The sequence below is a fragment of the Melanotaenia boesemani genome, chromosome 3 (genome assembly GCF_017639745.1).
Source record: "Melanotaenia boesemani isolate fMelBoe1 chromosome 3, fMelBoe1.pri, whole genome shotgun sequence".
Lineage (NCBI taxonomy): Eukaryota > Metazoa > Chordata > Actinopteri > Atheriniformes > Melanotaeniidae > Melanotaenia > Melanotaenia boesemani.
Window position 1 is genome coordinate 12,952,246 of NC_055684.1, and position 25,658 is coordinate 12,977,903.

Sequence of the window (25,658 nt, forward strand, 5' to 3'; positions counted from 1 at the left end):
GCTATCGCTCTTTCATGAAGCTATTACTTTTACTCTGAACGTTCGTGTTATCTTTGCTTCATGCCTTTGTTACTCTGTGAGTTTTACTTGACCAGTTGAATCTGTAAAAAAGGAAAACCTATAGCTTAGCTGGATGTGTGTTTGAGATCTTCTCACTGAAGAAAGTCAGCGTTAGCAGCCTGCTAGCTGTTAGTAGTCTTTCTGTAGCTTATGTTCAGACATCAGAGCTGTTGGTGATGGAGAATGCAGGACTAAAATAGCTTTATTGGCCTAATATATATGTAAATAATCCTGAAATCACACCGACATACCGTCCACAGACAGACATAATTACAGATCATTCAGTAAAGATAAATACAGAGTTGAGTTACACAGGGATTTGGGGGTTGCCTTATTTACTGTTGTACATTGCAACTCTCAAGTGACGTGCAGCGTACATATATATTAGTGCAGGGCAGCGGTCAGAAACATTCAGCTCCTTCTGTATGAGGCTATTATATTCAGTACATCTAATTTAGAGATAGAAAGTTAACAAAAAGCAGCAAATTAACACAACACACAACAAACAATGCTGCTGTCCACTGTGATTAAATGAAGTCATGTTTGGAAGATTTAATGTGTTAAATACACACAATGACAAATGCTGTACTTTTGATTTAATGAACATCAGGAACCTTAGAAAATCAAATATAACCTAAAAGCTCCCCTGTCATTCCAACCCTGATTAAATATATTTTACTCCAACATCAACCAGTCTGTCAGTTAATAAGGCTCTATGATCACATCAGGGTGTTTACCATTTACAGTCTCCATGTTTATCTTTCAGACTAACTGCTTGTCCTGAACGTTAAGAGATGTCTGGTCGTCTCCAACCAGCAGCAGCATCTGCAGACCAAATTAACAGAATTCATTTCCTGAACTCCAAGAAAGGCTGATGAAGAGCAAAGTGGAGCCAGCCTTCAGTAAGTTTTACCAACCTTTTATTGGGACTTTACAAAAGTATTAAACAAATAACTTGCAATTATACAACATTAATATTGCATACAGATAATAAATAAATAAATAAATATATATATATATATATATATATATATATATATATATATATATATATATATATATATATATATATATATATATATATATATATATATATATATGAGAGAGAAATTATATATTCAATACTACTGACACAAATTTAGGGATATTCTGGTTTTTGTATGATAAAAAGAATGAAGCTAAAACCACCTGTAACCTTTACAGGTGAACCTTATTTGACCCTCTCTAAACTTCTGAATGCACATGTCCAACTGTTCATTGAGTAAGTATTTATGCTAAACCATGCTGTTCTCTAACAAGATGATTAACCACGAAAGAAGTCTCTGACCCATGAATGGAGCACTAAGTGCTCTGGTCCAACGATAGGTCGAGGTAAAGGACTTTAATTATCTCCGAATGTCTGTCTGTGTATTCTGTGTTCATTCCCCCTCGACCCAACACACATTAGACATCCGGTACGGCAAAGAACGACACAGACATGAACCACGTTAACGTTGGAATCATTGTAAAATGTGGAATAGTTTGCAGTTTGTTTATATGTGGTTGTTATCTATTATCCTCACTAATTTAAGAGTTATTCAGTGAGCCTGAGCAACATGAAGTAGAAAACCTGGATGAGAGCTGAATGGGTTTCAACCGCTGCAGCACCTCCAGCTGTGTAACGTCACCCGAAGTGACTGGGATCAAATCTCCCCCAGTTCAGCAGTGGCTAAAAAGTTATTCTTAAAAATAAAGAAATCCAACACTACGCTGCTCTAGAAAAACTGAAAGAGCTGCATCTATTTCTGGTGAAGCCAAAAATATGAAATTAGTGAAAGAATTGAACTATGAGGCAAGACAAGTTTATTTGTATATATCATTTCACGTACAAGACAATTCGGAGTGCACATAAAACATTAAACATTAACATTTGAAGCTTGTCTGTGGTAATACAAACTAGTTTCTTTCCACCAGGTCCCCATAGCTATTGTTTGTCTCAGACCAGCAGCTATGTTCTCCCCGGTGTTATCTGGAAAAAGGAGTCAGGAGACATTTTGTTTTCACGTTGAAATCTGCATCAATAAAATGTAGCAACATTTATATACAGCTCTATGATGCGGCTTGACCACAGGTCCGTAGTGATGGCGAAACATTGGACTGTAGCCACGTCCTTCACAACACCCTCACCACACTCATCATGCAGGGCAGGGAGAGACTCCACTAACATGAAGACGAGATGGCGGGTTCTGATTCATCTGGTGGCAGGATATTCTGGTCTGGCAGTGGTATGGCGTGCCAGTGTGCCACATTGTGGAGGACGCCGCACGGCATCACAGTGCAGCATACCTTCTCAGGACTGTACAGCAGCATACCCCCAGTCCTCTCCAGGCAGCGCCACCGTCCCTTCAGGAGACCGATTGTCCTCTCAACGACTGACCGAGTGTGGGAATGGAGGTCATTTAACCTTCGCTCTTGGTCAGTCTCAGGGTTGATGAGAGGGGTCATCAGCCAGCTCTTAAGTGGGTCATTAATTTTGAACACTATCACGTGGATCTCACACTATTGTTGCACACACTCTGGAAAATTGGAAAAATCTGTTTCTGGTGAAGCATTAGAGTGAGAATATACTGGCTGACAAATCTTGCTAGTAAACCAGACCAGCCTCCATCAAACTCAATCTGTGTTTGAGCTGCAACTGAAGGCTGTCCTGGAGAAAATCTGTAGAAAATAAATAATTATGGTTGACAGAACGACTAATATGAGAGGCTGCCGTGTCCAACTAGATAAATATCATATAAAACATTAAATGTAAATCTAGATGAGGATAATTTTCCAGAGGCAGCAAAACCTCACAAGTTGTTCCAGTTTGAAATGTTTAATTTCATTCAGTTCAGTGAAGGTAGAAGTTTTTTTTTTTTTTTTTTTTTTAACGTTTTTTTTCTACTTTACATTCTTTCATTATTTAAAGACAAACATTTTTCTAAACCTAATTTTTTTTCACAATAACTAAAATAACCATTGCTGTATATATGTAATAATTAAAAGACAATCCTTAAAATGCATTAAAATGAGCCGCTGAGAACAACATTGTAAAATTTGGGGTTCTCCTACATTTTTTGCTGTTGCACCCAAATTAAAAAGTGCAACCAATGCTAAAAGTTCGCCTGGAGCCCTGTTATAAGCTAAGTAGCTCTATAAAACGTGGCATTGCTGGAGTAGTTGGATAACAAGTTAAAGTAAAATGTGTTTGTGGTAACTGAGAACCAAAGCAGTAATTAGCTGCACATCTGGTTGTTGGGGAACACACACTGTTTGTCCAGACTGTTTATATTTTTTATGAAGATATTAAAGTAATGCAGGAGGACCCTAAATAAACAATGATTGATAAAATTAATAACACCATGGACTATTTGTATATAAAAATTTAGCCTCACTTTTTACATGACATGAACACTTTAGCTGTAAGAAAATGAATGAATGAATGAATGAATGAAAAATACTTTATTAATCCCAAAGGGAAATTTGAGATAAAATAAAATAAAAAGATAAAATAAAAACAATATAAGCTAAGATGTAGCAGAACTGCTGTTTTTTTTTTTTTTTTTTTTTATATGGACAGATGTAAACGTGTGATTGGAACTTTTTCAGGTAAACATGATACAACTTCACAGATATGAGACAATAAAAACATCTCATACCACCATTTTGACCACATCAACAGAATTACACAGAATGGCTGACCTGGATTCCTGGTTGCTATGGTTTTTACTCAGGTGCATCATTATTTAAAAATAAACAAAGTTTTCACAGATCAAATTTTCTGAAAATTCCAATTTCATCTCAACAAGTCCTCGTTGAAGACAAGTTGGTTATCTTTTGACTTCAGTCAAGATGAAAAGCAAGCTATCAAAAATGGAAAATGTAAGCTCATTTCAATATTGTATGTTGTCATTTAAGACTTTTAACTTCCAGTAATGAGGTAACAAAGTAGATTCAAGAGTTTAAATCTGGATTTGACAAATTTAAAGCAGAAAATGTGCATTTTAGAACTTAAGTTTTAATATTTTGGTTGTTGGTATTCAAGTTTTGTACATTTCAAGAAAAACAACTTATAAGTGATTCGGTTTAAGGGAACTGTAGGACAAGTTTAAGACAATGTTAATGTTTAAACCTGTTTTGTTTGGTCAAAAAAAAAACTGTGGTTTGATATATAAAACTCTAATTTTATCTGTAAATGTTATAAAATGTGTAGAAAAGGTTTAGGATTTTAGTTCATCTTATATGTTTCTACATTTTAAATTGTTGAATTGTTAATCCAGAACTTGCACTTTAAAAATAAGGTGTTTTTGTTTGTTTGTTCTTTTTGGGTTTTTTTTTTTGGACTTGAAGGCTGTTAATACACAATATTCTGTTCCTAAATTACATCTAACTACTAAATTAAGTGCTAAATATTGACTATATGTAATTAATGGAAAGAGTTCATCCTACATGCTTGTAGACTTTCTACAAATAATAATTATTCAGATCAGAGAGATATGGAGGACGTAAAGTGACACAATGAATTAATTAAATATATCATTCAATAATTACTTAAATGTGTCATTAAATAATTAAAATGATAATGAAATACATAAATGTGTAATTAAATGTATCATTAATTAATTCAAATACAAATTAATATATGTAAAAACATATATAATTATTTCACTATTTAATTAATTATTTATCTATTTAATTAATTATTTCACTATTTAATTAATTATTTAATTATTTATCTATTTCATTATTTCACTATTTAATTATTTATCTATTTAATTAAATATTTCACTATTTAATTAATTATTTCACTATTTAATCAATTATTTCATTGTCCGCCACTGCCATTATCATTAATTTATTTTATCTGTCAGCCTAGTCCATCAAACTCGGTGGGCGGGGCTAACCAGCGCATGTAGGAGGAAAGCAGAGAATATGTTGAAGTTGTTGGACTCATTTACTCACTTTCCGACCAAAGTATTGACCACAGAGCAAGGTTGTTATAGTTAACGAAAACTAACGAAAAAACTAAAACTAGAATTAAAAAAACATTCTCGTTAACTGAAATAAAAATAAAAACGAGAGTTTTTTAAAAAACGAAAACTAACTGAAACTGTATTGTGTGTTTACAAAACGAACTAAAATGAAAGCAAAAATGTCCTTCGTTTTCGTTTTTTGTAAATTTGTTTCATACATAAGGCCTCGGGGTTGATATGAAACCTGTTTACTTCGCTCTGCCGGATTTACGCCAGCTGTCTGCGTCGTACGGCCGTGACGTCACATGTCAACAGCGTGTTCGCCCGCGCCGGCTAGCGTGATGCGACGGAGAAAGTTAGGAGAAAGTTAGTGAACACCTTTCAATACACTGTGTGGCGTTATTCCTCTATGTTGGTTCAGCTACTCTATTAAACAAACCCATAGCACAAACTTTTATTAACGCAGAATATTGGACAGTATGCGACGTGAAGGAGCTGCTGAGAGAAGCTGCGGGTTTGATCGTGGAAGCTCTAAACAGAACTTTTACTTGGTTCTCCAGAACTGCCGTCGGGTCAAACTCCAAACGTCCCGGTCCCTGTGTGTTCTGCTTGTTGTATCATGGTACCAGAGAAGCTGTGGAGTACTTCTAAACTTTCAGTCACTCTGTGGTCAATATTTTGGTCGGAAAGTCAGTAAATGAGTCCAACAACTTCAACATATTCTCTGCTTTCCTCCTACATGCGCTGGTTAGCCCCGCCCACTGAGTTTGATGGGCTAGGCTGACAGATAAAATAAATGAATGATTATGGCAGTGGCGGACCATGAAATAATTAAATAGTGAAATAATTAATTAAATAGATAAATAATTAATTAAATAGTGAAATAATTAATTAAATAGTGAAATAATGAAATTGATAAATAATTAATTAAATAATGAAATAATTAATTAAATAGATAATTAATTAAATAGTGAAATAATGAAATAGATAATTAATTAAATAATGAAATAATTAATTAAATAGATAAATAATTAATTAAATAGTGAAATAGATAAATAATTAAATAGTGAAATAATGAAATTGATAAATAATTAAATAATGAAATAATTATATATGTTTTCACATATATTAATTTGTATTTTAATTAATGATACATTTAACTACACATTTATGTATTTAATTATCATTTTAATTATTTAATGACACATTTAAGTAATTATTGAATGATATATTTAATTAATTCATTGTGTCACTTTACGTCCTACATAGAGAGAAAGTAGAAGTTTGTCTTCTAAATACTGACAGAAATTAGGCAGTACATTTAATATATTTGTGTGTACTCTGCACTGTAGCCATCAGTACACATCAGATATACCTAAATTTTGTCTAAAAGCCAAAGCAGACTTGTGAGGGTGAATTTCCATACGTTTTCATGCTGTATGAAGCAATAAAAGACACTAACACCGGACATGATTAAAGTCTTAGGCTGAGTACTTTTTTACTGGATGAATTTGACCTTCATGTTTGCAGCTGAATATTTAAAATGATCCTTCGCATAAACGTAGACCAATTAAATGATTTCAGTGAGCAAATAATAATACAGGTAATTTTACAGGAGGTAAAATCCAACACTGGCAGCAGAACTCTGTGGGTTAAAAAGGTTTACAGGCTTCTTAAATTCACCTAGAAGGTGACTAATTTACTTCAGGATGAAGTAAATGAATTATTTTAACGTCATAATGTAGCCAATAACTGACATTTTTCCTAAATAAAACACGTTCCTGAGATGAACAGGAATGTTTGAGTTGACAGTTTACTTTCCAAGCCTGCTGCACAGCTTAGAATATAAAGGTTTGACATGTACAAGGACAGAATGTGTGTGAGTGACGTGGTCACGTGCAGCATTTGTACATTTTGCTCTGTGGGAATGTAAAAGTTAAGTCAGTTGGTTCCTCTGCGCTGAACTTCTTTTCTGTGGAAGTGACCTTGTCCAGGCGTTTGATGTAGTTTTTAAAGAGGCGAGTCCTTAAATGCATCAGCTGTGTGATGTGTTTCCATCTGCAGAGTCAGTCTTAGTGTCATTTAATGTTCAGTGAGAGTCTGAGAGGCTTTAGTTTTCTGCTCTGTGGTTTCTGGGAGACGTTAAACTGCAGCAACATGTCGTCATGTGTTACAGGAACTCCTCACCGGAACACCGTCTGGGGAGGTGCTGGACACAAGCCCTCCTCCAGCTCTGTTTCCTCCTTCTCTTTTCCTTTCTGATTATCTCAACCCTTCTCCTCCTCCTGCTGCTCCTTTTCGCTCTACCTCTTCTCCCCCTTCTCTTCTCTCTATTACCACTCCTCTTCCTCCTCTTTCTCCTCCTCCCCCTTCCCCTCCTTTTACTCTTCTCTCTTGTCCCTCTCCTCTTCATCCTCCCCTCTCTTCCCCCCCCTCTCCCCCTCCTCTTCTCGCTTGTCCCTCTCTTCTTCTTCCTCCCCCGACTCCTTCTCTTCTTTCTTGTCCCTCTCCTCTTCCTCCTCCCCCCTCTACTCCCCCCTCTTCTCCTCCTATTATCTCTTTTCCCTCTCCTCTTTATCATTCTTCTCCACCTTCTCCTTTTTCCGCTTTTATTTCTCTTCTTCCTCCTTTTTCTCCTTCTCCTCCCTCACCTGTTCTCTCTTGTCCCTCTCCTCTTTCTCCTCCCCCCACTTCTCCCCCCTCTTCTCCTCCTCTTATCTCTAGTCCCTCTTCTCTAAAGCCTTCTTCCCCTCCTTCTCCTCTTTCCTCTTTTATCTCCCTCCTACCTCCTCTTCCTCCTCCTTCTCCTTCTCCTCCCTCACCCGGTCTCTCTTGTCCCTCTCCTCTTCCTCCTCCCCCCTCTTCTCTTCCTCTTATCTCTAGTCCCTCTCCTCTTTATCATTCTTCCCCTCCTTCTCCTCTTTCCTCTTTTATCTCCCTCCTACCTCCTCTTCCTCCTCCTTCTCCTTCTCCTCCCTCACCCGGTCTCTCTTGTCCCTCTCCTCTTCCTCCTCCCCCCTCTTCTCCCCCCTCTTCTCTTCCTCTTATCTCTATTCCCTCTCCTCTTTATCATTCTTCCCTTCCTCATTCCTCTTTTATCTCTCTCCTTCCCCCTCCTCCTCCACCTCCTCCTGCTCCTCCTGTTCTCCCTGCAGTTTTGGGTACAGCTAACCCTGCTCCCATCCTCCTGCATCCGGCTAACCTGACCAGCCAGGTAGGTTCTGACAGGAACAGGTGAGAGTGGAGGGAACGGACAAATGTTTATTCTGCTTCGTCCATAAAGATGTTGATCAATGATGAAGATTTCAGAGCAATTCGGGATGAATTCATAGAACTAAATCATTAAATACAATTTGCTTTTTAAGACGTGAAGTGACCGTATTCAAAGTATAACAATAATAATGATAATTAGTGTATTTCTAATGTAACAAAGTGTTTAACATGAGAAATAAGATCTTAACCTGCTGGTACCAGTGGAAAGCTACGATTACTGAGATGTGATTGATCTATATCATTCCAGCCTACAATCATATCCGAAGATTCACTTAACACCTTCTCTGACCAGTCCCCAAAGCAGTTTATCTTTGAAGCCGTAGCAGATGATACAACAAAAATGCTCCTGTTCCATCAGCAAGGGTCCAGTGAAAGTAGTCCAGTAAATAGTTGGTCCACAGCAAGTCTTTTATCCATAAAAAACCTGGTTCAGTTAATAATTAAAGGATTTTAAGGTTCATCCAATTAATAAACAAATGAAGTCAGACAAAAATTCCAAAACCAACAATATGTTCAGATAAACAGAAGATTTCTTTCTAAAGATGAATGACATGAAACATTTTTGATGATAAAAGCTGGTCAGCTGTAACTGATCAAAGTCAACAGGTGAACATGGTCCCGTTCCCCAACTCTTTCCTATAATTGAAGAATGTGTTACTGTATGTGTGAGCTGGTGGGCAGATGTCACAACAGCAGCTTGTTGTTTCACATCTGTTCTGTGTGTTTGTGTCTGCAGGCCAGCGCTGTGCAGGTTTTTCAGCTGCCTGATGGCCAATTTCTGTTCCCTATTGAATACTTGTAAGTAAAGAGGAATCCTGATCAATGTTTAGTATCAGCAGCTGAGCTTCTGTTTTTATGTCCACACTGTCTTCCTGCTGTAAAAAGTGTGTGTGTCCCTGCAGGATGCCCGTGCACGACGCCCGCCCCGCTGCAGCCACCCCGAGCCCCTGCTGCTCACAGTAAGTTTCCTCTGGATGCTTTCACTCCAAATCTTCTTCACTTTACTCCTGATCTGTGTCAGTGGATCCGGTTTCTGCCTTTTTGTCTCAATATTTCTCTTTAAAATACTTTTTTTTAAAAAACAAGTCACCATGGAAACACCTGAGCTCTGCTCTGACTGTTTTTTCTTCTGTTTTGTGGCTGCAGGAAAAGGAAGCGTGTAAATGACGAGCTGCCGTATATAAAGAAGCCACCCAACGCCTTCTTGCTCTTCTTGAAGGAGCAGAGGGCGGCTGTGGTGGCTGAGCTCGGCATCACCGGGAGCGCGGCCGTGAACACCGTCTTGGGGGAGAGAGTAAGTAAATGTAAATCTGCTAAGAATCCCGTCTTGATGCTGGTTTCTGTTCCTAGAGACTGACAGTGTTTTGTGGTGTGTCCACAGTGGAGGTCCTTGTCTTCTGAGCAGCAGGCAAAGTATTTTCAGGAGGCCAATCAGTTGAGGCGGCAGCACGAGCAACAATACCCCCACTGGTCCAGCATGGACAACTATGTACGTACGCTGTGCTCAGACACGATCACCTAACGGCACTGACTCTGATGAACGGTGACAGCAAAGATTTCCTATAACCTGATATCAGAGGAAAAATCTAATGTGTCTTTTTCTGTGTTTTTAGGGCCAGAGGAGGAAGAGGAGGCGCCAGAGGAGCACAGCTCCCAGCAACTCTGGAGGTAACACAAGACTTGCGTGGATCACAGCATGTGATCATGTGATGATAACAAGGTGACATGTGACCACACTAAGTCATATTTGACTGGATTAGATCCCAGATTATTAGAACATCGTTGTTGAACCACAGAGAGACACAAACTGAAGATTTCAGAACGTTGTTTAGCACCGTGGAGGAGAAATCAGCTGATTTAGACTTTAAGATGAAGGTCACAGTCAGGCTTAGAATTAAAATCTCTCTCCGTGCAGAAGCTGCTTCTCTTCTTGTAGTTCAGCAGGCTGATGGTGTTTTTCTGTATCTGTGTTGCAGCTTCCTCTTCTCAGCCCGAGATGGGTCTTCAGGGGTTAGCTTCCCCCTCACCTGCCTCTGATGTCTGAGGTAAGCCCCGCCTCCTGGTTGATCCTGTTGGGTCCTCCACTGGTGCACCACCTTCAGCCCAGACAGACTCCACCTATTCAGAATTTTATGGAAATTTTTGGCCCTAAAATCCTTAAAGATGGTTGATCAGTTAGTTCCTGTTACTGGCAGGAAGCTTGGAGTCATTCTTGACCAGGATTTGTCTTTTAGTTCTCACATCAAACACATCTGTAGAGTAGCTTCATTTCCATTATATCACCAAAATAAGCATCCTGTCCTGAAGTGATGCTGAACATTTGGTCCACACATTTCATCTCATCTGGTCTGGACTACTGTAACACCATCCTAACTGGATCCCCAAACCCCTTAAAATCCCTCAGCTGCTCCGAAATGTTGCTGCCAGATTACTGACAAGAAAGAGCACATTTCTCCTGAGTTAGCCTCTCCACACTGGCTCTCTGTAACATTTATCTCAAACATGTGATTGTGTCTTATTTCCCATCATTCCCAAAAGATTGGTACTGAGAATTTCTGAAACTAGAAACGGGTGGCAGGACTTTTAAGTTTTCAGCCCACTCTCTGTCTGTCTGGGGAAGAAAGGCTGACATACTTCTTGTTTTTGAGACAAAACTAAAAGTTGACCTCTTTGAAAAAAGCTAATGAGTCATTTATTTATTATCATGATGTTATTCATGTTTCTTCTCTCTTGCAGGCGTACGAGTGGCCGTCTTCCAGCTAGGTCCCAGAGGGTTGACCAGAAGCTCTGGGACACTGAGATGACATCAGAGCCACTTCAAGTTTAACATTTTAATGATGTTAAACTTTTGTATATAGTTCATTTTGTTGTTTGATGTTGTGTTGTTTTCTTTGTAGTAATAGTTTAAGTTTAAAATTGGATAATTGTTTTTGTATATATCATCCTTGTGCAGTGTGGACCAACCACCTGCAGAGCAGCCACCACCCGCCTCCACCTGTAGCCACGACCAACGGCTTAACACCAGCCTCCTGCCTCCGCCTGTAGCCACCACCATCGGCTATACACCGGCCTCCACCAGCAGCCACCACCATCAGCTGAACACCTGCCTCCACCTGTAGCCACCAACATCGGCTGAACACTGGCCTCCCGTCTCCACCTGCAGCCACCACCATCGGCTGAACACCGGCCTCCACCTGCAGCCACCACCATCGGCTGAACACCGGCCTCCGGCCTCCACCTGCAGCCACCACCATCAGCTATACACCGGCCTCCACCAGCAGCCACCACCATCTGCTGAACACCGGCCTCCACCTGCAGCCACCACCATCGGCTGAATACCGGCCTCCCGCCTCCACCTGCAGCCACCACCATCGGCTGAACACCGGCCTCCACCTGCAGCCACCACCATCGGCTGAACACCGGCCTCCACCTGCAGCCACCACCATCGGCTGAACACCGGCCTCCGGCCTCCACCTGCAGCCACCACCATCGGCTATACACCGGCCTCCACCAGCAGCCACCACCATCTGCTGAACACCGGCCTCCACTAGCAGCCACCACCATCGGCTGAACACCGGCCTCCACCTGCAGCCACCACCATCTGCTGAACACCGGCCTCCACCTGACGCCACCACCATCGGCTGAACGCCTGCCTCCACCTGCAGCCATCACCATCGGCTGAACGCCTGCCTCCACCTGCAGCCACCACCATCGGCTGAATACCGGCCTCCCGCCTCCACCTGCAGCCACCACCATCGGCTGAACACTGGCCTCTACCTGTAGCCACCACCATCGGCTGAACACCGGCCTCCGACCTCCACCTGCAGCCACCACCATCGGCTGAACACCGGCCTCCACCTGCAGCCACCACCATCGGCTGAATACCGGCCTCCCGCCTCCACCTGCAGCCACCACCATCGGCTGAACACCGGCCTCCACCTGCAGCCACCACCATCGGCTGAACACTGGCCTCCGGCCTCCACCTGCAGCCACCACCATCGGCTGAACACCGGCCTCCATCTGCAGCCACCACTATCGGCTGAACACCGGCCTATGGCCTCCACCTGCAGCCACCACCATCGGCTGAACACCGGCCTCCACCTGCAGCCACCACCATCGGCTGAATACCGGCCTCCCGCCTCCACCTGCAGCCACCACCATCGGCTGAACACCGGCCTCCACCTGCAGCCACCACTATCGGCTGAATACCGGCCTATGGCCTCCACCTGCAGCCACCACCATCGGCTGAACACCGGCCTACGGCCTCCACCTGCAGGAACCACCATCACCATCACCATCATTTGGAAGAAGATCACCTGCAGGAACCACCACCTTCTTCTTCCAACACAGTACTGTACAAAAGTCTTGAGCCACTCCTTTTTCTGTCCTTTCCACCTCCAACGTTGACCTTGTCTTGAGCAGGAGTTTCTGTTGCTTAAGACAAGTTCAACTTTCCTGAAACATTTAAAGCTGTCACTTTTCTACTGTCCTCTATCATCAGGTGTCCAGGCTTTCTGAAGGTCTGGAGCTTTTCTTTAGACGTTGGCTGCTTTTTAACTTATTTTCAATCCAGTTCTTGGACCTGAATGATTTAAGAGGAATGTGTTTGTTTTATTTATGTGTTTGTTTGTTCATATTTATGTGTGTTTGCCTCTTAACACTGACCTCTGAATCATTCAGGTGTATAAAGGCTCCTAACTTAAAGGATGAACCAGTGTCGTGTTGACACAACCAGAAAACTTGAAACCCATTTTAAATTGGCTCTATAGGCTCTTTGTTAGCCGTCTGCCACAAACATATTATTATTATTCGTTTAGATTTCTTTTTTATTTATGTTTGACAGACATGAAAAGTAGTATTTTGACCCAACAATTTGATTCCCAAAGAGTTATCAGCTGAAAACCTGGCATATCCCAGTATGGTATCCACCAAGTCACTGGTTCAGATGGTGTGAACGTCTCCTCTTCTTTCTTTCTCAGTTTGTCCAGTTTAGTTGAGGACACACTGTCCACCATGCTGAGACGTGTTTTTATTGCTGTAGATTCTCGGCCGTTTGACTGTTTTGTCCTTGGTGAAGCAGTTTCTGTCTGAGAGTGATGATGAGGGTTTGAAATGAACTAGGATGTCTTGTTCGGAGAAGATCCTGAGTTTCTCAGACACTCCTGCCACTTATGGGATGACAACTTTCTTCCTCCTGTCCTCTTTTCTCTGTTCCAGATGACTTTCCAGAATTTTTAGCTGATTTAATTTAAGTCCAGTTTGGATTAACGGGTTTGAAGTGCTTCCTTAATGTGGTTTTGTTCCTGAAGTTCTCCCTCCGTCCTCGTAGGAACATTTTCAGCCTGGTGGAGTGAGGTTCTGTTGATGGACAGTTTGTGTTCTCGTGGGTGGAGTAAGTCAAAACCTGAGTCCTGGTCTGTTTGGGTTGCTGGTAAACATCAGTGTTTTGGACTGTGCGGTCACGTTGAGGAGGATGGAAACCACAACACTGAAGATCACCAGACACCCCCACACCAGGATGCAGTTTTTGACTCACACCACCTACTGGATCACAAACTGTCTGTCGAGGACGGAGGAAAACTTAACAAAACCACATCAAGGAAGCCATTTAAACCTGTTTTTATCCAAACTGAATTTCATCAAATCAGCTAAATTTCTGGAAAAAGCACAAACAGAGAACACAGAAAGAACAGGAGGAAGAATATTGTTCTAGATCTGACAGGAGGGACCAAACATCACTTTCAGAAGGGGGTGCGTCACCCGAAGGTCAAAACATCCAAACACAAGCTGAGTTGCGTCATGTCCCAGCATGGTGGACAGTGTGTCCTCAAATAAACTGGACAAGTTGAGAATCAAGTGGAGAAGTTCACATATCTGAACCTGTGCTCAGTTCAAAACTATACAGCATCTGATATCCAGCAAAGAGCCAATAGTGGAGCTGAAACAGGGATAAAAGGCTGAGGTATGCCAGATGACGGCAGAACTGGACTGAAAATCAGTGGTAACAGGTCTGATGGAGGGATGAATCCTCCCCAGAGCCTGGATGTAATCATTGTTGAAGAAATGTAGAATCATGTTAACAGAGAAGAGAACAAGAAGCAGCCAACGTGTTTCAGTAAATCTCTGCTTTTTTTCTGCCTTTTTTTTTTTTTTTTTTTTTGGAGTGGCTCCAGACTTTTGTACAGAATTGTGCAAAAGGTAAGAATCAACCTTCCATCCTTGTGATGGACACACACCATCAAATGTTCTTCATGGTAACTTTTGTATATTTAACAAGTCATTTCTGTGCCATGTGAGTAAACTGTACAATACTCTTTTCTTTCCTTTCCCGGTGCCGGGGGTTCCCCGGTGCCTGAGACGTCCTGACTGAGGAGGACATTGTGTCAAAGACTCAAGGTAAACAGAGGAAGTGTCCCTCATGTTCAGAGAAGATAGAAGGTCTTTAGTTTTTATAATTTAATTATTAATTTATTTTTTCTCTCTTCAGTGAGTTTTTCTCTTCAGTCTCCACCTGCAGCCACCACCATCTGCTGAACACCGGCCTCCTGCCTCCACCTGCAGCCTCTACCATCAGTCTACGACATCACGTGACTCCTGTCTCCACCTGCAGCCACCACCATCGGCTGAACACCGGCCTACGGCCTCCACCTGCAGGAACCACCATCACCATCACCATCATTTGGAAGAAGATCACCTGCAGGAACCACCACCTTCTTCTTCCAACACAGTACTGTACAAAAGTCTTGAGCCACTCCTTTTTCTGTCCTTTCCATCTCCAACGTTGACCTTGTCTTGAGCAGTAGTTTCTGTTGCTTAAGACAAGTTCAACTTTCCTGAAACATTTAAAGCTGTCACTTTTCTACTGTCCTCTATCATCAGGTGTCCAGGCTTTCTGAAGGTCTGGAGCTTTCTTTAGACGTTGGCTGCTTTTTAACTTATTTTCAATCCAGTTCTTGGACCTGAATGATTTAAGAGGAATGTGTTTGTTTTATTTATGTGTTTGTTTGTTCATATTTATGTGTGTTTGCCTCTTAACACTGACCTCTGAATCATTCAGGTGTATAAAGGCTCCTAACTTAAAGGATGAACCAGTGTCGTGTTGACACAACCAGAAAACTTGAAACCCATTTTAAATTGGCTCTATAGGCTCTTTGTTAGCCGTCTGCCACAAACATATTATTATTATTCGTTTAGATTTCTTTTTTATTTATGTTTGACAGACATGAAAAGTAGTATTTTGACCCAACAATTTGATTCCCAAAGAGTTATCAGCTGAAAACCTGGCATATCCCAGTATGGTATCCACCAAGTCACTGGTTCAGATGGTGTGAACGTCTCCTCTTCTTTCTTTCTCAGTTTGTCCAGTTTAGTTGAGGACACACTGTCCACCATGCTGAGACGTGTTTTTATTGCTGTAGATTCTCGGCCGTTTGACTGTTTTGTCCTTGGTGAAGCAGTTTCTGTCTGAGAGTGATGATGAGGGTTTGAAATGAACTAGGATGTCTTGTTCGGAGAAGATCCTGAGTTTCTCAGACACTCCTGCCACTTATGGGATGACAACTTTCTTCCTCCTGTCCTCTTTTCTCTGTTCAAGATGACTTTCCAGAATTTTTAGCTGATTTAATTTAAGTCCAGTTTGGATTAACGGGTTTGAAGTGCTTCCTTAATGTGGTTTTGTTCCTGAAGTTCTCCCTCCGTCCTCGTAGGAACATTTTCAGCCTGGTGGAGTGAGGTTCTGTTGATGGACAGTTTGTGTTCTCGTGGGTGGAGTAAGTCAAAACCTGAGTCCTGGTCTGTTTGGGTTGCTGGTAAACATCAGTGTTTTGGACTGTGCGGTCACGTTGAGGAGGATGGAAACCACAACACTGAAGATCACCAGACACCCCCACACCAGGATGCAGTTTTTGACTCACACCACCTACTGGATCACAAACTGTCTGTCGAGGACGGAGGAAAACTTAACAAAACCACATCAAGGAAGCCATTTAAACCTGTTTTTATCCAAACTGAATTTCATCAAATCAGCTAAATTTCTGGAAAAAGCACAAACAAAGAACACAGAAAGAACAGGAGGAAGAATATTGTTCTAGATCTGACAGGAGGGACCAAACATCACTTTCAGAAGGGGGTGCGTCACCTGAAGGTCAAAACATCCAAACACAAGCTGAGTTGCGTCATGTCCCAGCATGGTGGACAGTGTGTCCTCAAATAAACTGGACAAGTTGAGAATCAAGTGGAGAAGTTCACATATCTGAACCTGTGCTCAGTTCAAAACTATACAGCAATCCGAGTGTGATTGACAGATTCATCAGTCAATCAGTTAATTCGATAACATTACATGATCTACAACGAGGGAATGTAAGATAAATGTGTTACTTACAGGTTGTGATTGTTGCGTCTCCTCCATGTCTGCCCGCTAGTTGGACTTTAACTACCATGCTCAAATAGCAGTATTAGCTCTGCGACATGTCTAAAAGTGTGGAGAAAATGTAAGGAGCAGTATGATTGGCTGAATGCAAACACACCTGATTGACTGATGAATCTGTCAATCACACTCGGAAATTTGATTGACAGATTAGTCAACCAATGGTGAGATTCGTTACACTGCGGCGTCAGGGGAGTCTCAAAATCCACCGCAGAGAATTCTCTCACGAATGCAGAGATGTTCACAAATGAGAAGCAGTTCGTAAATGCACGTTCAGCAATTCGTATAATCTTACAAGTGTGCCTCAAAATTATATTTGTGAACCACAGCGTGTGCATTTGTGAAACAGATTGTGTGCATTTCCGATTCTGAAATACAAATGCAAACCAGAGCGTGTGCATTTCCGATTCTGAAATACGAATGCAAACCAGAGCGTGTGCATTTGTGAAACACCTAGCGTGAGTTCATTCTTATTGAGACTGATCTGGCCTCATATTCCCCGGTGCCTGAGATGTCCTGACTGAGGAGGACATTGTGTCAAAGACTCAAGGTAAACAGAGGAAGTGTCCCTCATGTTCAGAGAAGATAGAAGGTCTTTAGTTTTTATAATTTAATTATTAATTTATTTTTTCTCTCTTTAGCGAATCCTCAGGTTTCCAGCTCGAACCGTTACAGTCTCCATCTTTAACCTCTTTGATGAATCTCCACAAAACACACCTATAGCCTCCACCTTCTGCCACCAGCCTCCAGGTAAATTTCACCTTCAGTCTCCACTCACATCCTCTGCCATCCACCTTCAGAAAATTTGAGTGATCCATTGTCTGTACCTACTTATTCAACTGTAGGGTCATGGTGGGGGGGCTGGAGCCTGTCCCAGCAGTTACCAGACAAGAGGCAGGGTCCACCTTGGACAGGTCACCAGTCCATCACAGGGCCAACACACAGAGACAACAACCATCCACGCTCACTCAGAAGCCAGAGTAGCTGGAGAGAAGCCTCACAAGCACCGGGACAACATGCAGACTCCACACAGAAAGGCTCCAGCCGACCTTCAAACCAGGAACCTTCTAGCGGGGAGGCCGCAGTGCTAACCCCCACACCTCCATGCAGCCCATCTTCCAACTTACACTGTTAGAAACAAATCTACAGATTGAACCTCCACCTGAATCGTCTCCATGGTAACATCCTCTCTTCAGCCCCATCTCATCTTCCATGTAGCTCCATTAACTTGAGGTATTTTTGTGTTCCTCTGTACCTGCAGCCTGGCTGATAAAGTCCTCCACCGTCTTCTTTGACTCTCAAGATCTTTATTGTCTTTCAGTTTAAAATGACACAGCTCCACCTGCAGTCTCTGCCATCCACCTGCACAGCATCCACCTCAAGGAAGAAAAATCCACCTTCCAACTCTACCTGCAACCTCTGGCATCAAGAAAGAAACTAAATCCATCTTCAGCCTCCACCTTCAGGCATCACCCTCCAGGTAAAATTCACCTTTATCCTCCACCTGCAGACTCTACCATCCACCCTCAGTAAAACCACCTCTATCTCTTCATGAACTTTCTAACTTACACTGTTGAAAACACATCTTCTACAGACTGAACCTCCACCTGAATGGTCTCCATAGTAACATCCTCTCTTCAGCTCCAGCCTCCATCATCTTCTGTCTTTGTGCATGAAGCTCCACCTGCAGTCTCTGCCGTCAACCTGCAAAGCATCCACATCCAGGAAGAGAAATCCACCTTCAGCCCATTATTGCATCCCATTATTCCTGCTTCCATTCCTCCACCTCCACACTCAGCATCAACACCCCCATCCTTCCTCCGACTGGGAGCGCTCCTTCACACGGACTTCTTCACTGGACTTGAAGCTCAAACTGTTCTGATAAAATGAAACTTTCTGAATTTGAATTGTTAAAAAATTTCTGCTCATTCCACAAGTGTTATCGTGAAAGAGAAACCTTAAGAACTGAGATGTTCATCATTTTGTTGGATTTTAATGCATTTAAATCTGTCTGATTAAATGTTTCTGCTGTGGCTGTAAAATCTGAAAGTGATTGTTTTTTATATTTGGGTGGAAACAAGTGTGTAAAGCAGGAGATTTTACTTCACACCTGCAGAGGAAACAATCTGTTATAGAGTTTAATATTATCTCAATATTATAGTTCTTATTTGTAAAAGAAATTTTGTATTAAGAATATATCTGTAAGAGCTTTTCATCTCTTGATAGTAATTATTCAGTTTCATTGGATAATTCAGTTTAGGTTCTTTTTGATATTTGTTTTAAGAAAATATTTTCAGTTTTTTTATTTAATTATCAGCCATTTGAGGGGAATAAATTTATAAATATGGTGTCAGGTATGGCATCTTCAACTGGGCCAGGAACATCAGATGCTCTGGCCATGCTCCATGGAGAGGGAGCTTGTCAGGAACATGAATGACTTCGATGAGAGTCATGGATCACTTTGCTGCTTTGAAAGAATCTTAGTTTTTAATAGTTAATATTTTTAAGGCAATAGGCCAACCTCTTCATTTTTGTTCATGTTTACAAAGCTATATGTATATACACAAATCTATATCTTATCAGATTTGAGAACTCTGCTCTCCTGCTGTGACTAAATAGCCGCCTTCTTTTATAAACAAGATGTAAAAATTCACACTGAATACTTTTTTAAATAAACTTTTTGTTTATGACTCATATCAAGTCCCCTCTTCTTAATGAATGGTAAAGCACACTTACAATGTTCAAGGGTATTTGAGGGTAAACTAATTGACAGTTTATCTGTTGACCACAGGGGATCGATCATTTGATACACCCGAGAAATGTGACTAAATTTGTAGTTTGATTCACTCCGGATGTCAGATACTAGTCAAAGCCCATTTTCAGAGAGTATCGTAGCTAGAGATATCCTTTCAGGGTATTTCCAGATATTTTTCATGTACTTACACTGCTATTTATGATTGTGAAGATATTGTACATTTTGTTTTTAAGAGAAAATTTGATGCAAGGGTCTTCATGTGTGTTTTTTTTTAAGAGAAGCATTTCACATCAAAAATTTAAATGAAAATTCAAATGTTGCAAATGGCTAATAGCAAGCATTCATTTTAGAACATCACCATATAAACCTCTCACTAGCAAAAATACAACAACAGCAAAAATGTTTCTTCTTTTATGTGTCCAAGTCAGTGGTACTGCCTTGTTGCACCAGATAGCCACTCTGAGAAGGAGGTGGCTGACCTAAAACCCAGCACCTTGTCTGAAGTGCAAGGACCTGGGCTCCACATCCCTCTTCTGGTTGTCGTCTAGTGTTTGCTGGCATGTTTTTTGTGACCCTGGTAAGCCATGTGGAGCTCCACTTTAGGGAGACATATTTGTATTTGTCTTCTCATCACTACAGTCTTCGTCATTACCGAAGTCAGCATTCGCTCCCTTCAAGTAGTTGAGGTCTTTTTTGTTTAGTGCTTCCTCACCAAGTTTCACACACCTCTTAAAGAGCTGTACAACAAAAGGGAAAAGACCAGTTAAAATTTACAAAGCAATAAAAAAAAAAAATGATAGGCAAGTTCATTTTATCCTTTTCCTAACAATATATATGTATATATATATATATACATATATATATACATATGATTAAAAGTTTTAATCAGATTTAACACAGCTTACAAATTAATTATGATTATTCACCATTCATGACTATGCCTGAAATTTGCCCATTATTACTACAAGCTAATCCTTTAGTGTTATTTATATAACATTTAGGAAATCCTTTAGGACAGCAGAGTAGCAGCAATTTCTTGGTTACAAGAGGAAAAAATAAGTGCAAGCCCCCATTGACTCAGTCTCAGGGAGTTCCTACTTGTATACTGAAGTAATGAAGCCAAAGCCTTGGGATCATTAATGATTACTCAGTCTAATCATGCTATGTTGATGAGTGGATTGGCTTTTTTTTCCAGAAAAAAACTCATTTAAACACGGAACTAACTAAATAGCTGTGTTTTACAACAAACATTTTGGGTAAAAATGAGTCACGACAAAGGCAATTTTGAGTATTCTGTGAACTAGACTTGGTTTACAGCTTGCTCTGAACTCTGCTTTTATGATGTTGATGCATGTCAGTTTTAATGTCTTTCAGTGAGAACGAGGACAATAACAAAATGAGCATCCGTTTTATTTGAAATGTTTTAGACATTACCTAAATATCAAATACTTCATTCAATATTCAGTAATAAAGCAAAGAGAGCACACAAAAACAAACAGGAGTGCAACAGCAAATTAAAACCAGTATTGAAGGAGAAATGGGAAGAGAGGGACACATCTGGAGAACTAACTACTGGGCAACAAGTGGTAGTGGTAAAACACACACACACACACACACACACACACACACACACACACACACACACACACACACACACACACACACACACACACACACACACAAACACACACACACACACACACACATGCAGAGTTTACATCATATTCATGATTACACACAAAGGCATGCATCAAAACACACAGTCACTGTGTGTATGAAGAGAATCCAGATGTTTGTGTCTATCCAAAAAGCCTACTGTTGAAGTGTGTGTGTGCGTGTGTGTCAAGTTTCACTCTTCTGAAATTATATTTTAGAAATAGAACTCAAGTTAGAAAGAATTAAAAGTGGACATGAATAAAATTCTCTTTTCTGTGTGGAAAGCAAAGTGTTTAGTGGTGAAGTTATTGTTAACTTTGTTTTGGCCTCTTGTGTCTGAAAATACATCATTAACTGATTTTATGATTTTATTATTTAAATCTACAGGGAGAAGTAGCTCAGAGTTGTTATCCAGCTTCCTTGTCTTTATCTCCAACCAACCTTCAAGCACAAGCGTGCTGCATGTCCTGTACCTCAGAACAGGGAAACTCTCATTTCTTCTGTTTTTTGATGTTAATAGCAACTTCTCATCAGCATTCATCTAGTTGATTATTGGACGAAATCAGAAGTTGAAAATTCTTATTAGCAATAAGCGATACCAAAATGTTTCCTGTCCATGCGATACCATTAGATGATGGTGTTCCCTTTAAGGAAAATCACAAGATTGCACCATGTGCATTAATATCTTTATTGTAGGGCAATATGAAATATGAATAAAACTCAATAACATAAATTCTTGAAATAAATGTTTATAAAATTATAATAAAAATGTATTGATGAGCAAAATAAATAAAAATATTGAAACATTTTTTAAATTATTAAGTAATTAAGCTACAATTTATTATAAGCTCATGTAAAATTTCTTGAAGACTAATCAGATGTATTTTTGTATAATTTATATTTGTATAGTTGCTAGGAGGTGTAGGCTGATCCCCAGTGAGGTAACATGCACACATGCATATTTTAATAACCACCAAGATTGTGAATGTTGTCCCATTCTGGTCTGATGCAGGATTCTAGTTGCTCAGCAGTTCTGGACCTTCGTTGCTGGATTTTTGGTTTCATGATGCTCCAAGTGTTTTCTATTGGTGAAAGGTCTGGACTGCAGGCAGGCCAGTTCAGCAGCCGGACTCTTCTCCTGTGAAGCCATGCTGCTGTGAGGTTGTCTGGATGGCAGCAGATGTTGCTGGAGCTTTTGCAGATATGAAAGTACATTTTCTCATCTCAGCTGCACATTTTCATCCATCTGACCCCAGAACAGGTTTCCACTTTGCTTCAGACCATTTTAAATGAGTTTTGGACCAGAGAAGACGGCGGTCGTGTTCAGATGTGGCTTCTTCTTTGCATGATCAAGCTGTAACCTGTATTTGTGGATTTTAGAGTGAACTGTGTTCACAGACAGTGATTTCTGGAAGTCTTCCTGAATCCATGCCGTGATTTCCAGTAGAGAGTCATGTCTGTTTTTAATGCAGTGCTGCCTGCAGGCCCATTTATCACCAGCATCTAGTTTAGACCTTCATCCTTGCCCCATATGCACAGATTCCTCCTGATTTTCTGAATCTTTTGTTGACATTATACACTGTTGAAGGTGGGATCGTCATAATATTGAGGAACATTTTTTAATTGTTCCACAATTGTTAGAAGTTTGTCTCAGATTGATGAAGCTCTGTCTATCTTTACATGCGAGCAGCTCTTCCTCTCTAAAATGCTCCTTTTATACCCAGTCTTGTTACTAACCTGATGCCAGTTAACCTAATTAGTTGTCAAATCCTCCTTCAGTTGGTTTTGATTTGTACTTTTTCAGCATTTTGTTGCCCCTGTTCCAACCTATTTTAGATCTTTTGCTGCCATCAGATTCAAAATTAACTAATATTTTCCATAAAATGGTGAAATGTCTCAGTTTCAACCTCTGCTATGTCGTTTATGTTCTATTGGGAATAAAATATGGATAGATGAGATTAGCAAATTTTTGCATTCTGTTTTATTTATGTTGTAAGCAGTGTCCCAAATCTTTTGTGATTAAGGTTAAAATTGAGGGACAAAATGACTACTCTGGGATTGTAACTCGTGGAACTTGAACCTACCACCAATCAGTAGTGAAGATGAATTTTGGATGGTAGGTGAACATCTTCATGAATCAAACAAAGAGTTCCAGCTGCCCTTAGTTTAAGCACTTTGGGTCATCATTATCTAGATGTCTGAGAATCTGCATAGAATGACAGCCTTAATGGAAATTTACTGTAGTTTTTATATATAAAACACAGAATGACCCAGAGTAAAAGGATAGAATTATAATATATTATGTGTACCGGTAGTTCACAAAAAACAGAAAAATGACCTTTATTACTCAGCACCATATTCGTCAAGTTGATATGATTGGAATGACTTTAAATAAGCGGGAACTACTTCATCAGAATAATCTAAACTATATGTTTGTCTGAAACCAAGAGCAAAAAATGTATTATTAATACTGCTGAAATAAGAAAGGGTTTCCTCAGAATAATTTACTAAACTTTTAAAGTTATTGCATAATTATACAGTCACTAAACCAAACCATACTATCAGGTAAAGTGTTGTTGAATCATAAAAGTGACTGAGCATGTGCTCATTTTTCCAATAATGATTGACTGTAATGCTGAAACAGACAGATGCTGCCCTCTGCTGTTCAGTAAGAAAAAGTGCATTTTGATTCATAAAGCTTACGCTGCTTTTATTCAGTAAAGCCCGATGTTGAGACATTTACACTTGATGGATTTATTTAATGCAAATTATAGATGGTATTCTTAGCAAACTGACACAACCGATGCTGTAGTTCCTAAAGGCAGTTGTAGCAATTCCAGTTACCTGCTTCACCTCAAAATGTCCCTCTAAGTCAGTTCTACAACCACAATTAGAATCCAGGCAAATTTCTAAAGGAGTGGAGACCCTACACTGACTCTGACAGCCAATAAACCAAACAGAAGGAGTGGATGCCCTGAATTAAATTGTGTTAAAACAAGAAAAGCAGTCTACAACCTCAAAACTGCAGAATTAATTAGACTGAAGTTAAATATGTCCAGCAGATGGCAGCGTTGTCTAAATATTGTCTTTTGTTAGCTTTTATTTTTCACCACCATTCAGCATCCAACTCTGCTCACCATTTACTGAGTTTAATTGGTTTGAAGCGCTCACGTTCACATTGGTTACACCAGAAACGGATGTGTGACACTCGTGAGTAAGACCCGTGGAGCTTGTGGTGACTAATCCTTGTTAACATTAACTGTGATCCCCCCACATGGTGCAGTCAGTGACACCATCAAGAACACACAACTGGTAGCTGTTTCTGTCTATCTACCTGTATTGTCTGCACACAGAAAGTTTAGTTTAAACCTCGTGGCAGGTACACTCAGTATACCCCCCGGTAGTTTCTCTGGGAATTGAGTCAAGTTTAATGAATTGCAGCCTTGTTTGATTAGAAAAGTGAAAGCAAAGTGTCCTCTTCCTCTTTAACAAGTTAGAATCTTCCAGTCAATGAAATTAAAGTATACTATAGTTGATGTCTGTGCCCGATGCTACTTGCAGGCGTCATTTGTTTAATATGGTAAATGAGGACAGATTCTTACAAAAAAAAATAAATGAATAAAAGTGAAGAGGGATTTGAAGAACTCGTCATATTTGTCTGTTTCGTTGACTTTCTTTTTGTTTGAAACTTGGTTGAATTACCAGATGAGAGAAATTTTCCTGATCTAAATCCACATGGTTACTCATGCTGTAAGTTTAAGAATCCTCAGTCCTTGAAACTTTTCTCCTAAGTTTAGTTATTTCCTGGCGTGTCGCCCACACCATCTGGTGTCTTTGATTTGGAAAGTTATCAACAGAGTCAAATGGCCTGGCTTAACAGGCCTTTGAAGTATCACATATAACCTTAACTATTCAGAACATTATTTCAGCTCCATGGCCTTTAATTAGTTTTGACCTGTTCGCTCCAGGCCAACATCCAAGAGGACCAGACCAACCCATCCAGCCACCCACCATGGGTCAGTACCCACCCCAATACCCCGCCTAAGCTCCCCCGGAACTGGGGTGCTCTCAAACACACACAAACTCCCACCCCTACCATGTTAAGGTGCTTTTATATAGGATGCAATGGGAGCTTTCTGCTTTTGAAGTCATACATGTCTGAGTCATGCAAGATCAAGTCACCCATGTGTGGATATAAAGTTTAAGATGTCAACATGCCCAGTCAGAGGTAATGTTTTTTTCCCTTCCAAACAGCTCTCTTGTTAAGAAACTGGGTTGAAGCAAAGGTAAGGACAATAATTACAGTACATTTTTATAAAAACAGTAATACATCAAGGATCAGCTTCCTGAGTTGTTATGGAAGATAATCATAATTTGTATTCCATCCGCTGAATATGAACACTAAGGTTGGACATACACTGAGAAAGTCCTCAGAGAACAGCTGACAGGATTTTGAAGAAGAAACCCCCCATTGTGGCAGAAGAATGGACTTCTCTAT

At 40.4% G+C, this 25,658-nt stretch overlaps 1 protein-coding gene and 1 long non-coding RNA gene across 2 annotated transcripts in view; both read left to right on the forward strand.

Moving 5' to 3' along the window:
- The window catches only part of LOC121636430 (transcription factor 7-like 1), a 92,661-nt gene extending 81,218 nt beyond the window's left edge, over positions 1-11,443 (forward strand). The window contains exons 3-9 of the mRNA XM_041979939.1: positions 9,061-9,122; positions 9,227-9,283; positions 9,471-9,618; positions 9,706-9,830; positions 9,936-9,992; positions 10,301-10,324; positions 11,278-11,443. Coding sequence (XP_041835873.1) covers positions 9,061-9,122; positions 9,227-9,283; positions 9,471-9,618; positions 9,706-9,830; positions 9,936-9,992; positions 10,301-10,324; positions 11,278-11,443 — 639 coding nt within the window. The remainder of the gene's footprint in view (positions 1-9,060; positions 9,123-9,226; positions 9,284-9,470; positions 9,619-9,705; positions 9,831-9,935; positions 9,993-10,300; positions 10,325-11,277) is intronic.
- A 1,229-nt stretch (positions 11,444-12,672) lies between these two features.
- LOC121636300 lies at positions 12,673-18,454 on the forward strand. Its single transcript, XR_006009704.1, has 5 exons — positions 12,673-14,720; positions 17,391-17,499; positions 17,595-17,982; positions 18,071-18,229; positions 18,344-18,454. It is a non-coding gene; the product is annotated as an uncharacterized LOC121636300 (long non-coding RNA).
- Positions 18,455-25,658: the final 7,204 nt, after the last annotated feature.